General features: G+C 38.6%; 1 protein-coding gene and 1 non-coding gene across 6 annotated transcripts in view; both read right to left on the bottom strand.

The window, feature by feature from the left end:
• Window positions 1–552: 552 nt before the first annotated feature.
• Window positions 553–14,001, bottom strand: part of LPAR1 (lysophosphatidic acid receptor 1) — a 167,798-nt gene continuing 154,349 nt past the window's right edge. For all 5 annotated transcript variants that reach the window (XM_061426474.1, XM_061426475.1, XM_061426476.1 and 2 more), the window contains one exon: window positions 553–7,879. In XM_061426474.1, the coding sequence (XP_061282458.1) occupies window positions 7,578–7,879 (302 nt within the window). In that variant the 3' untranslated portion in view covers window positions 553–7,577. The remainder of the gene's footprint in view (window positions 7,880–14,001) is intronic.
• On the bottom strand, window positions 8,232–8,303 carry TRNAC-GCA (transfer RNA cysteine (anticodon GCA)). The gene has a single exon. It is a non-coding gene; the product is annotated as a tRNA-Cys (tRNA).

The following is a 14,001-nucleotide window of genomic DNA, read 5'->3' on the forward strand; positions in this document are numbered from 1 at the left end:
TTAGCACACTAAAATAGTGATTTTTTCTTTTCTTCTACTTACTTTGATTTTAACTTGCCCTTCTTTTTTATTTCCCTAAAGTGGATGCCCAGATGATTGATTTCAGATCTTACTTCTTTCCTAATATACACATTCACTGCTATAAATTTCCCTCTAAGCACTGCTTTCACTACATCCCACAAATTTTGATAGGTTGTATATTTATTTTTATTTAGTTCAAGATACTTTTAAATTTTCCATGAGATTTCTTCTTTTATGCATATGTTATATAGAAATTCTTTACATCTAAGTATTTGGGGAGTTTCCACCCAAACTTGTAAAGACACTGACAGCCTCTAGTATTGGTGAAATAGTCTCATACATGTGGGACCATAAACTGATATGATTTTGGGGGGTATGTTTTCTGCTATTCTCTACAAAAAAATTGTTTTAATGTACATTCCCTATGATGCAGAAAAGCTAAACAATTAGAAACCTAACATTCATAAAAATTTAATACTATTTATTAGTTATTATAAGCTATGTTGCAGTGACAAATGAACCACAAAAATCTTACCATACACAGAGCAAATGTTTATTTCTTGATCATGCTATACATTCATTATAAGTTGGCAGGGATTTTGCACTACAGAGTCATTCCAGGTCCCAGACTCATGAGGACATCATTCTCTTTATGTCCACATCACTGTGCTTGGCTTTCAGGGGGAAAAAAGACCTAGAGAGTAGCACAGGAGCTTTTTACTTGCTCCGCCTAGAAACGACACTGGTCCACATCTGCTTACAGGCTACTGGCCATGATGTGTCACATGGACCTGCTGAACAGAACTGTAGTTTTCCTACAGCCCAGGAAGGAGAATGTAAGACATTAATGAGTTCTAAACATCTCTACCTCAACTATACAATTAGGTAGATACATATTTATCAACTTTGGATCTATCTCTGTAATGTACTGTCAAAAAAAAAAAAAAACCAACCACCACCAAAATGCTGTATTTAGCTAACTTTATTTTGTGAAAGAAATATCTCTAAGTCTCTGGATAATATTTTCAGTTATTAAGTTCTGCTCTTTTATTCCTCCCCATTTCCTTGCTTTTCTTTCTTTCTATTCAGACAGGTCAACAGCTCTGGTGTTGCCTATCTTGAAGAGGAATGGGAAAGATGACAGCAGAGGAGTACGGACTCCAAGATCTGGATCTTCAGTCCTGAGAAAGCATGCTGAGCTTCATGTATCACACTTGAAGCTTCTCAACTGCACAGCTCTCCTTGGGTGGCTCAGATATTTCAAAATGTACCGTCTTCTTTCCGTAAACGTGCTCATGATCCGATGTTCCTTAGTGTCACCGAGGCCAAGGTCATAACCCGAGGAATGACTTCATTACACAGTCACCAGGTCCCAGACATCTTGTTCTCCAGCCATCTCCTTCTCTACACCTCCACGACCACCTTCATCTTCCATTAATGTGACAACCTCTGATCCTGTCATTTGCCTCCAGGCTTCCTCCTCTTCAATTTATTTTGACGCATAAACCAGACTCTGTCACTCCCTTTACGTAAGTCTTTTAATACAGTCCACCTATTTCACAGGATAAAATCACTTTCCAAATCACTCAGACATCATACCTGCTGCCTTTCAAGCTTCTTTCTCATAGTCCTTCTTTCCAAAATGCATGCATTGTCTCGCCAAGCACTTACACATTTTGCCTGGAATTCCTACCTATTTATGTTGGATTCATGTCCATTTTTCTAATGGGGTGTTTTCATGGGCGCTGGTTATGTGGGTAGAAGTTGAAGAGCCTGGCAGAGCCACTCCTTCGTGCAACTCAGGCTCAAGGAGTGGGCTTTGAGGGGACAATTCCCATCCCAAGAGGAAGGCTTTTTTAGACTCTCAAAAGTAGTTCCTCTCTCTGCCTTCTTTATCCCTTTATCTTCCTTTAATTTCTTTGGCATGCAATACTCTCCTTCATAGCATTTAATACAATTTGTAATTTTACTTTTAACTTACTTCTCCCATTATCTCCCTCACTCCTACTGAATTTTAAGGTTCATTAAAGATCTCGCGTATCTCCTCTACAGCAGTATCTCATGGGCCTCGTACACAGAGGGCCTCAAAAATGTCTTTCTGGATGCATAAATTAAAGAACAAGTGATAGTAACAACAATGACAACACCTAATTATGTTCTTATAGTTCTCAGTCAAGAAGCATTTAGTAAAGGCATCGTATTTTCAGCTTTGTTCTTGTCACTTGAATTCATTTAAAGGAGGTGGAAAGTACCAGTCTATCTCATTCTCATAGAATGTATAATCTAGCTCAGGATACAGGTATACTTGCAACAATGTAAACCCTACAGAGAACAATTCAGGTGCTGCCCATGACCTCATATTATCTATTACTTTTACTGTACTAGGTTCTTTAAAGGACTTTTTAAAATGCAATGCATTGTACTGATCAAGAAACTCATCATTTGTTTGGCGAGCCAAGATAAGTACATATGAGGAATTAGGAATTACAACATAAAAAATAAATAATTAGGTTCAAAAAGTTCTCTAGACAACAAATATCAGACCCCCAATTTTTCCTCTGAGACACAATTTCCTCATGCGTAACAATGTCATTGCAAAGATCAAAATACAAATTATATAAATGTAGATAACACTACAGATTCAAAACATAGTAACATTAAATATCAAAATAAGTTAAATAAGCCACAGAAAGCACAAATGTTGTATCATTTGCAGCCCTTGTCCTTGTTTTTTCATTGCTCCTACTTAATTTTAACTGCAACATTCTTACACATGAAGGGAAACCTTTTATCAGGCTTATGGAACTAAGGAGCATTTCTTGGTTAAGAACACCTTTTCCTGTGGCTCACCCATTTTCTTTCATTTAAACAAGCGAGTATTAATAAGTAGTACCATTTAGCACTGTGTGAGGTGAGGTGGAGAATACAAAGTGAAGTAAGATTCCTTTCCTGAAAGAAAGATTAAAGGTAAGAGATAAGATGCAAAACAGGCAGCAAGACTGAAGCCTCGCCCCTGATGCCAGTGGGAAGACACTGAGAGTTTCAGGAAAGAAAACATAAAATCGCTTTGTGACAGTCTGTTTGACAGGTGATGTGCTCAGCCAGCATCTGCGGTCTAGCTTCCATCCCGCAGGAGAGATTCTTACTTTTTACTTATTTCTGTATTCCTTGAAATATTGTTAGGTTTGTGTAGCTTTTACAATCACAAAACTCCCTCTCCCTCTGTATGGAGAGTACATAGCAACAACAACAACTTCTAGGGAAGTTATCAAGCCCCACATTCTGAAACTATTGTCATATGTAGAGAAGTTTTTAGGAGTTTCAATACGAAAAAAGTTAAAATGTAACTGCAATGAGAACAGATTAGTGGTTGCTAGGAGTCAGAACGGGGTAAAGGAGATCGTGTTTATAAAGGTGTAACAGGAGAGAGCCTTGTGGGGGCCAATCCTTGTTCTGTACCTTGTCTGTATCCATGTCAGTATCCTAGCTGTGATGTCATACTCTGGTTTCACAAGATATCACCACTGGGAGAAACTGAATTAAGGGTATAAGGATCTTGTCATACTATTTCTTACAACTGCACATGGACTTAAAATTATCTCTAAAGTTTAATTTTAAAATAACAGCAACATTATAACCAACTGGATAAAATCAGAATTCATGAGCCCATATTAGTATAAATAAATGAATAAATAAATGGGAGAGGACAAAGCTTTTTTTCAAAGTAGAGAGCTAACTAATACATTTTAAAAAAGAGAATTAGAAATTCATTTGGCAACCATCAGTGAATGATTCATTCATCTAAGAAATATCAACAGATGGTAAAATCAGATGTTAAAATTTGATGAAGAACAGAATATTTCCTACAACATGCTTATTATAAAAGAAAAAACAGGTGTTCCCCCCCCCCCCCGCCCCACAGTGGAGAAATATGGCAGACATTATCTTAAGAAATTGAGTTAACGTTACCAGTAATGCAGTGAGAAGAACCACAGTAGCATCTTACTTATAGACACTGAAATTTGAATTTCATGTAATTTTCAAGTTTCAAAAAATATTCCCTTTCCTCCCTCAATCACTTTCAAGTGATTTTTAAATGTGAAACCCATTCTTAGCTCACAGGTCATACAAAAACAGGTAGATTTGGCCAACAGGCCATAGTTTATCAATCTCTACTTTAGATTTGTAAATGATCTTTACCTGCCATATCATTAAACAGATTAACAGTAAGTAATCTGTGAATATGAGCACTATCAATCAAAGAATCAGAGAATTTTTGTCTAGACTATACAAAGTACAGACGAATGTGAGAGACTAACCGATCCCTGCTGTGGAAGGCTGATGACTTGCTTTGGCTCTTCGCTACACACATTTCTTCTGTCAGATGGTGCCTAAGTTCAAGTCCATCCCAACACAAAGAAACAACCCCAAGCCTTCTGAGCGTTTGGGATCAGGTACAGCTCACTTTGTGTTAAAAAATAAGCCATTTGTTTCCAAAGGTCTTGTAATAATGAAGGGACCTGATAAAGCATTTCTACGTTTTTTATCTAGCACAAGTCACACTCTGGGTTTAAGAAGAAAGGCTGGAAACAATATCACAAAATTCCATTTTAGAAGTTGAGAGACTCATGGAATAAATGAGAAAGATGATGAACAATGGAGCATAATGCAATGATTAACTGGGAAAGAACATGAGAAAACCAGTAAGACTCACTAATTGTATAATGTTAGCTGAGGTTTCGAATCCAGGAAATTATGTTTTCACTGGAAAAAAAAAAAAACACAAAACAAACAGCAACAAAACATGGTTAATTAGTGAATAAGAGTTTTGAGGCATTTGATTTCTAACAGTCTTACAACTACCTAAATTTAAATGTTTAGAATCCTATTTTAAATACTCACTGAGACATTCATTTGAATAAACCCCTTGTTATCTTCCTCCAACATCTTAGCAATATATGGAAAAGAATATATTTAGCATAGATCTGGGAGGTACCTATCACTTTTATCTTCTTAGTTATTAAAAACATAAAGATAACCGTAAGTTTATAAACTCCTGGTGAGAGTTTACCATAAAGTCATCATAAAGTTTTTATAAAATTAGTTTTTCCAAAAGAAACTCACTCACATAGTTACACTGCTGGGATGAAGTATTATCCTAAGATGTTATCTCTCCTTTCAGACAACATAAACCACCATCTCTCGGACACTGAAGAGACTTATGACTATGAAAAACTAAAAGCAATTCTGAGCTGGGGAAGCATATGGTGGGTTCCCCTCTGAGTTTAGAAGCCCCTGTGGCAGGAACAGAGAAGAGGTCACAGAAGGCAGACGCCATGCAGTGCAAAGATGACTCTTGCACAAGAGAAGCAGCACTGACCAGAACCATACATTGCCAAACACTGGTTGAGAATGATTTATTAAAGTCCAAGTAGCATGTTTTTAAATTTCAAATAGTCCACATCTTCAAAGTGTGCATGAATAAAAGTCCAAGTTCATTTCTTTCCTTCCTCTACAAAAGGCTCTATATTTTGCATAAAATCTGTGCAGATACCTTCTGCTACCTGGTTCCCCATACTCCTTCTGGTTTGGGCACTTGTTAAGTGTGCTCTCTGCTCAAATGGTGACCATACACTGACTTCCTCCTTCCTGAAAAGACGTTCTTCTCCTGGACATCTCTCTCTTAAACGTACTCCTAACTTTCCCACACCTGCTTCATGACTGTGACTTTACTGGTTACTTATTACTACAAACCGGTGCAATAATTAGTTGAGCTGGACCGTTAAATAGGTATCACCTAACACGGTGGGGTGGCCCTTAAGAACACACAGTAATTATCTAGTCACATACAGACACATTCAACCCATTTGCTACAGAAGCTGTTTAATATGAAGGTGGTCCTTTATTCATTCGACATGTTCGATTTCTTTGCATTTTCTTCAATTCCACATTAAAGCTGTGGTTACCAAGAGCCGGGTCATTGTTGCTCAAATGAAATCTGGAATTGCTAAGCATATTAAGTAGGGTATCCTGGCTGTTTGTGACAACAGACTGTTTCTAGTCCATTTTGTTATATAAAAAAGTCACTCTCAACTAAAGTAACCACTGCATTTCCTTTGTAAAAAGGTAATTTAACTGGCTTTTCTCACGGTTGCCACCCACATAGGGCAAAAGTAGGAAATCTCCTTTTATAAAAGGTAAGAGCATAAAAAGACATTTCACATTTTTAAAAAAAACATCCTTCACGGCAATGTATCCTAAGTAAATAATCAATTATATGGACAAAGTTTTATGTACATAAATTTTTGCAACATTATTTATAATAATGAAAATTAGACATAAAATCATGAAAATTAGACATAACCAACAATACAGGAATGGTTAAACTGAGTTGCATCCATTAAATGGAATATTATATAGCCAGTAAAGTCATGTTTTTGTAAAATTTTTAATGCCATAGGAAAATGTGGCAATTCTGCAGTGGAAAAAAACAAACTGGTTATAAAATTGTTTACAGTATGACTGCAATTATATATAAAGGTATACAATATACATAGCATACACAGGGGGAAAAGCTGTTAACTGGTTACTTCTGGGTTGTGATATCAGTATTTTTTCTGTTTTATACATTTCTGCATTTTTCAAGTTTTCTACAATGACTGTGTATTATAATACAGAAAAACACAGGTTATTAAAAAAAATTCCTCTGATGAACTGATAATTAGAATGTACTCGGGTACCATAAATATGTGGGACCATACCACTGTGCTCATCTTCTATAACTTTTATAGAGTACATATTCTTCTGATAATAAACTTACATTTCCTGTTTTATACATGTTACAACACTTTAATAAAAAAAAGGTAATATTGTGATTAGATCATTGTTTGTTTCATAACCTAAACAAATACTGGCTTTGACATCTAGGTTTTTCTACTTCCTAGAACATTTAAAATTAACAACACTCTTTTGTCTTTTTAAGTATGGCATACTGCACACACAGATTTTCATGCATGCTTTCTAAAAACGTAATTCTAATTTACAATTTTCCTAACATAAGGAAAAAAATGGAGTTATAAATCATTTAAAAACAGTCTACAGTCTTATCCATCACAAGCATGCTGATAGGCATAAACATGTTTATTAAATGAAATGTATCCTTTAAGAAGAGAAAAAGGGAAGCCTGCATGTAAATGAAGTTGTGGATTCAATTAGTCAGAATTTATTCTGACTTGCACCAAATCATACAAAAACTTTTGAAGACTAGTTAGTGTAGTGTACACGGACGCTCCAGAGTCTGTGTATGAATTCCATTGCAAGATCTCCACTTTCTACTTTCAAAAGGAATGGGAGCAGGATGAGGGGTATCACATAAGCTAATTTTTCAATATATGTCAAGTCTTGGTGGGTCAAGGAACAAATACTGCCATGGGTTAGTGTTTAAGTACATGAATGTAGTTTTCCTCTCTCACACCCCACCCTGCCCTGGCCTTTGGGGAGGGGGAGGCTGTTCATCCCTCAATAGATGCTGGCCGCCTCTCATCTTAGTTTCTTTCCTAAACCACGGAGTGGTCATTGCTGTGAACTCCAGCCAGGATGGTGTGGTTGAGGGAGGAAGCCGAGCGGTCCGAGCCTTCCGTCGGGCCGCTGGTGTTCTCACTGCGCTGGCAGCAGAGGATCTGCCTGAAGGTGGCGCTCATCTCCTTGTCGCGGTAGGAGTAGATGATGGGGTTCATGGCAGAGTTGAACTCGGCAAGCAGAAGGAAAAACTTCTCATAGGCCAGAACGTCACACTGGGGGCAGCACACGTCGAGAAGTAACAAGACCAGTCCAGGAGTCCAGCAGATGATAAAGGCACCTGTAGGGTCAGGGAGCGGGAACGGGAAGGTTTAAAGAGAGAACAGAAAAATAGAATGATGAAGGGAGCACCCATATGGTGAAATGATTTCAGCTCAAGGTCAAAATAATGAGCTCCAAAGGCATCAGATCATCATTTGAAATAAAATGTTCATGTTCTGAAATAATCAGAACAGATTCTGACAATAAATGAGCAATTGAATAAAATCTTATTAATTCAGAGTGAGTGAAGTCGCTCAGTCGTGTCTGTCTCTTTGCGACCCCGTGGACCATAGCCCGCCAGGCTCCTCTGTCCATGGAATTCTCCAGGCAAGAATACTGGAGTGGGTTGCCATTTCCTTCTCCAGGGGATCTTCCCAAACCAGGGATCGAACCTGGGTCTCCTGCATTGCAGGCAGACACTTTATCCTCTGAGCCACCAGGGAAGCCCTAGGACCTTACTAAATCGACTATTTATGAGACATTGATGATTACTTTTAACAAAACAGAGTTTGCTAAGCAATTGAGATACAAAATAGAGATATTCAGCATTTAGGATACACACTTTGATGCTTATAAAAAATACTGTGTTTTATAACATAAGATTGTTCTCAGGAAAAACCACTGTGACAAATGCCCTCTCATTTTAGTTAAAGCACAGTTTCCGGATTCAGTATGACCTCAGATCCTTGCTTTGCTATTTATTAAATTGGATGAATTTAGGCAAAATACTTTCTTTTTTATTGAAGTATAGTTGATTTACAATGCTGGGTTAGTTTCATGTGTATAGCAAAGTGATTCAAATATATATACTTTTTCAGATTCTTTTTCCATTATCGATTACTATAAGGTTGGTGAATACAGTAGCCTATGCTATACAATAGGTCCTTATTGTTGGCAAATTAGTTTTCTTACCTGTTTTCTCATCTGAAAAGTAGAAATAATTACATTTACCTCATTTGGTTTGTTGTAGGAGTAAATGAGTGAGTCAGTGAAAGTTGCTCAGTCATGTCCGACTCTTTGCGACCCTGTCCATGGAATTCTGCCAGGCTTCTCAGTCCATAGAATTCTCCAGGCAATTCTACTGGAGTGGGTAGCCATTCCCTTCTCTAAGGGATCTTCCCAACCCAGGGATTGAACCCAGGTCTCCTGCATTGCATACGGATCCTTCACTGTCTGAGTCACCAGGGAAGCCCAAGAATACAGGAGCAGGTAGCCGTTCCCTTCTCCAGAGGATCTTCCTAACCCAGGAATCGAACCAGGGTCTCCTGCATTGCAGGCAGACTCTTTACCAGCTGAGCTTCCAGGGCTAAGAAAATAATCACTCCATGTATCTTATCAGAAACAATAACAATAATATCACTATTATCTGCTCCATAACACAACCCTGTTTGGAAGTAGCAATTTCCAGTGATAAAATGTATATTTACTTTGATTTTTAATCAGCTGTCACTTAAATGGGGCTTTTCTACATGCTTTACAAATATTAACTCATTTCATCTGCACCATAGCCATATGAGATAGAAACTGTTATCCCACCACACAGAGGAAGAAACTGAGAAACTGCAAAGTAAAATACCCTGCTCAAGGCCATGGTCCTGGAAATCTGCAGACCAGAGGCAAACCCCAGGGTTTCTGCTCTTAAAGCCTGGCTCCAAAGTCTATGCTCCAGAAAATGTTATATTCCCACTTCTCAAATTAATAAAATTAAATTTCTTAAGCCAAAATTGTATGCTTTAGATGTTTTCCTATTTAAATTCTCTTGCTTTCCCAACTCTTCTAACTCATGAAGATTTTACTGTAACTATAAAAGGATGGAAAATAAATTATATTCTTAATTCCAATTTATTTAGCTACTGAAGTCATTCATTTGGCTTCCAGAGAAAAAGGAGGTTTAGAAATAGTGTTAAAATCTACCCCTGTGTTACCCCCAGGATGAGCTGGGGATCCTTGGCTAAGAGAACATGATGGGGTGGGCGAGGTCTTGTCCCATTACATCTCCCTTGATGGGGCCCTTATGTGTTAATATAATCAGGCTACACAATGAGCAGACAGGGAGTGGGGATAATCCCAGAAGTGCACTGGAATATTTTGATTTAAATGGTACTGACCTAGGGGGAGGAAGGCTTGGACTGGGGTCGAGAATCGGACTAGCCTCAAGGAATGGGTTTCACAAAATGTAAACAAGTGAGATTTAGTCTCCCAAACAGTCCAGTATTGAATGTGAGCTTTCTTTTTTGAAACTTTTCAGCGGGGAAATGAAAATAAAGAAAGGAGCAAAGTACCCCCATAAAGCTCTTTGTTCTAAACACAAATGTCTATTGGTTTTAAACTGCTGTTCACTTTGAAGACTGGCCAAGGTGCTTCATTTTCTAATAAATACAATACCTTAGAGTTTCCTTAGAGAGAAAAGAAAAAATATTTCAAATATCAGGAGATAATAGCCATGGAGCTATTTGTACTTCAAGTAAAAATGTTAATAAAGCATTCATTCCAAGTCCTTGAATTTCCTTGCTTGAAAATCACTCAGAAAGCTAAACATAAAGGAAAATCAAAGGAATGCCTCTTGAGTTTCAGATATAATGCATTATTCATTGAGAAGCTGGGAAGGGAATTATTCTCAGGATGGAAAATGCTTGGATGGAAAATACATGGTCCCATTATTCCATTTCCTTGGAAACTAAACACATGCAGGCCTTTCATGAATGGCAGAACATTCTTTCAAGACTCCTTTTCCCTTTCTTTCATCAAAGCTCTAATTGAGCTCAAATTCAGAGCTGGATTAGATACCAGCAACATGCATCTCAATAGATTTATTTTAAATAACATGATCTTTTTTCCCTTCCAGGCAGCAGAAGGGAACATCCTTATTCTCATGGATTGGCTCAAACTGCCTTTCTTCAAAAGTAACAGAATTCAAATACAGTCATTTGTTATTTATAACTTCTTCTAATTTTTAAATTCAAAAAGAGCAAGATCTTTGTGATAAAAGCCATGGTCTCCAGAACTAGTCCAATGGGTTTTACCAACCATGCAAGAAGCCTTGCCAGGTTAGAGAAGGGAAGTGGGAACTCTGTGGCCTGACCGGGAGCTAATACACATGGGTGTTTCATTGAAGAACTCCAAGTCCTCTCCCTTCTTCACAACCACACCGTTCCAACACTCAGTGTGTGGATCTTCAAGACCTGACTAATTTAAGAGACTCAGGACAGACCTCAAAAACTAACATCTAAAATCAATCACACAGAGCTTTTCTTTCTTTTCCCTTCCCCACTCTTTCACAGAGGTGTGAGGACCAAACTGACTGAAAGCTGAAGGTGGACTATTGCAGTGGAAAAGAGGCCCTGGGAAATTCCTAAGTGATTAGAGATTTCTCAACAATAGTGATTGAATAGTATGAGATCAACTTTGTTCAAGTTATGGATTTACCATCTGGCTTCTTAAAACAAAAGCTACATCCAACCCCCTTTGGCAAAAAGGAGCCAACCATAATCCATTCGGGTCAGAGAACTTGAGAAGTGCACTGGGGACCCTGGATCTATAATCTGTGGACAGTCTACCTGTACATAATCTGAGGAGAGTCAAGTGCACACCCATAAGGCAGGTTGATAAGAATGAAAAGAACCCCCAATCTCCACATGTGTCAAGTAGAGAAACAATAGTTTCTGGCCACCTCCACTGGGTATGATGAGGATCAAACCGAGATACAACATATAAAAGTACTGCTCCTCTACCTGATCACACTACCTTTTGCCGTCACGGGAGGCATAACGCATGTAGGCTGGTGTAGCAGAGTACGAGGGCAGAGTGCCTCCAGGCAAAATGTGGAAGCATGTTTTACACCATGAAGACCTGGCATTTCAAAAAGTTCTCAGACACCACCCCAATTATAAGAGATTCCTAATCCTTGAAGATGGATGTGACAAGAATAACAAGAAGGAAAAGAGAGGAACATAGAGAAGCACAGGAAGCCCCAGGTCATTTTGGAGTTTCTCACAGGTCGACTCAGTACCTACTGAAGATAATGGATAAAATATTGTGGTACTCAATGGAGACAGTCCTTTACGTAGTTTGTGTATTTCCAGAACATTTCTGATGGATGAATCCTCACAGATTAAGGCATAAAGCCAAGGAATGTTATGCAATAGCATGAAAGAAAGAGGAAGCACAAATAGTTTGTGGTGGCTTATTGTAAAGTCAGAAGCAGAAGTACCAGAAGAGAAGATGTTCAAGATCTTACATAGCCTGGCAAAGACATCTGAAGCTTTTCCAGCACTAACTCTCAGAATAGCCACATACTATGATTTATGGCTGCAGAACATATAAGAAATACTGATCTTCATCTACCCTATCAGATTTTACTTTCATCAGCCTCACTGGCCAGAATCTGGTTTAATATACAACACTGAAAGAGAAAGGAAGAAAAAAATGATCGAGGTAAACATAAAAGCAAAACCAGGTATTTCCAAATTCTAGAGGAGAAAGAAGAACCTGAACAGAGGCAGTGGCAATGAGAAGAGAAATATGAAAAGACTGGCAAAGTATTTTTAGAGATGAATTGAGAATGATTTCTAGATTTTCCATTTGGGAGAAGAAAGGATGGTGCTACCTTCCACTGAAGGAGGAAACACAGGAGAAGTGTTGGCTGGTGTTTTCTGAGGGGAGATAAGGAGAACACAGATGATGCCCTTAGTTCTATTTAACTTTAGCCTGATTTGAGCGCCGAAGAATTGATGCTTTTGAACTGTGGTGTTGGAGAAGACTCTTGAGAGTCCCTTGGACTGCAAGGAGATCCAACCAGTCCATTCTGAAGGAGATCAGCCCTGGGATTTCTTTGGAAGGACTGATGCTAAAGCTGAAACTCCAGTACTTTGGCCACCTCATGCGAAGAGTTGACTCACTGGAGAAGACCCTGATGCTGGGAGGGATTAGGGGCAAGAGGAGGGGATGACAGAGGATGAGATGGCTGGATGGCATCACTGACTCGATGGACGTGAGTCTGAGTGAACTCCGGGAGTTGGTGATGGACAGGGAGGCCTGGCATGCTGCGATTCATGGGGTCTCAAAGAGTCCGACACGACTGAGCGACTGATCTGATCTGATCTGAACTGCATGAGTTCAGATGGGAGATGCCCTAAAGGCATCCTGATGGGCTCAGGGCAATTTGAGTCCTGAAAGACACTCTAGGTGGGCTGAACAGGAGTGGTTACATTCTGCACAATTTGCCAACATTACAAGTAACATGGGGAGAAGACTACTCAAAATATATTGTGGGTTGGAATAAATAGCAGAGCAAGCTTCAGTCCTTTCTTCTGCATCTGTCAAATCGATCTGTGAGGGCCCCGGTGCCCACAAAGATGGAAGAAGAGGTGCTGGAATGTAGAAGCAGAAAACAGGGAGGAAAGAGGCTGTTTTAGAACAAGAGGTCACAGCTGCAGAACCAGATCAGATTACCACACCTTCCCTGAAACCTACACACCCCCATCAGCTGAATAATGCTTACCATCTGGTCTCACAATTAGAGGCTTTTTTTTTTTCTAGAGGGACTTTTTCCTAACTAGTTGAACTTTGTTTACATATGGAACTTAAGAACTAAAGTTAAAGAGAAAAAAATGTCTAAGAAAGAAGACCTTGTGGGAGGGAGTCCAAGGTTTTTGATGAAAAAAACAGAAAACACTTCCAGTCTGGCAGGCAAATTTGTGCTTTTACAAAAAATCAGACATCCGCAGATCTAAAATCAGTCAAGGCAAGTCCATTCTATACCACTGCTGTGTCCAAATTAACCTTTCCTTAGTCATGCTTTACATGTTCCTCAAATGAGTATCTCTGAAACAGTCCCCCAACCTTAGAGACGTGTGGCAGAGATCTAATGGGAAAAAAAGCATTCAAACACATAAACTACTCTTTCTAGTTGCCACTAAAGTGTGTATTCTTGCAGAACAGACATCTGGATATCCCAGAATCCAATCGATTTTAGTTTATTTCTGTAGTTATAGTTTGATTTCTGCTCTTAAGGTGCAAATATGGCTAGCTAGGAAGTCATTCTAAATTATAAATCTTAAAGGAGAATGTTAGGTAAAAGACCACAGATACAAAGCTTATTGCTAGGTCTAACAGTAAAGGGGTCATTGCAGGAGAAGTATA

Source organism: Bos javanicus, chromosome 8, assembly GCF_032452875.1.
Source record: "Bos javanicus breed banteng chromosome 8, ARS-OSU_banteng_1.0, whole genome shotgun sequence".
Lineage (NCBI taxonomy): Eukaryota > Metazoa > Chordata > Mammalia > Artiodactyla > Bovidae > Bos > Bos javanicus.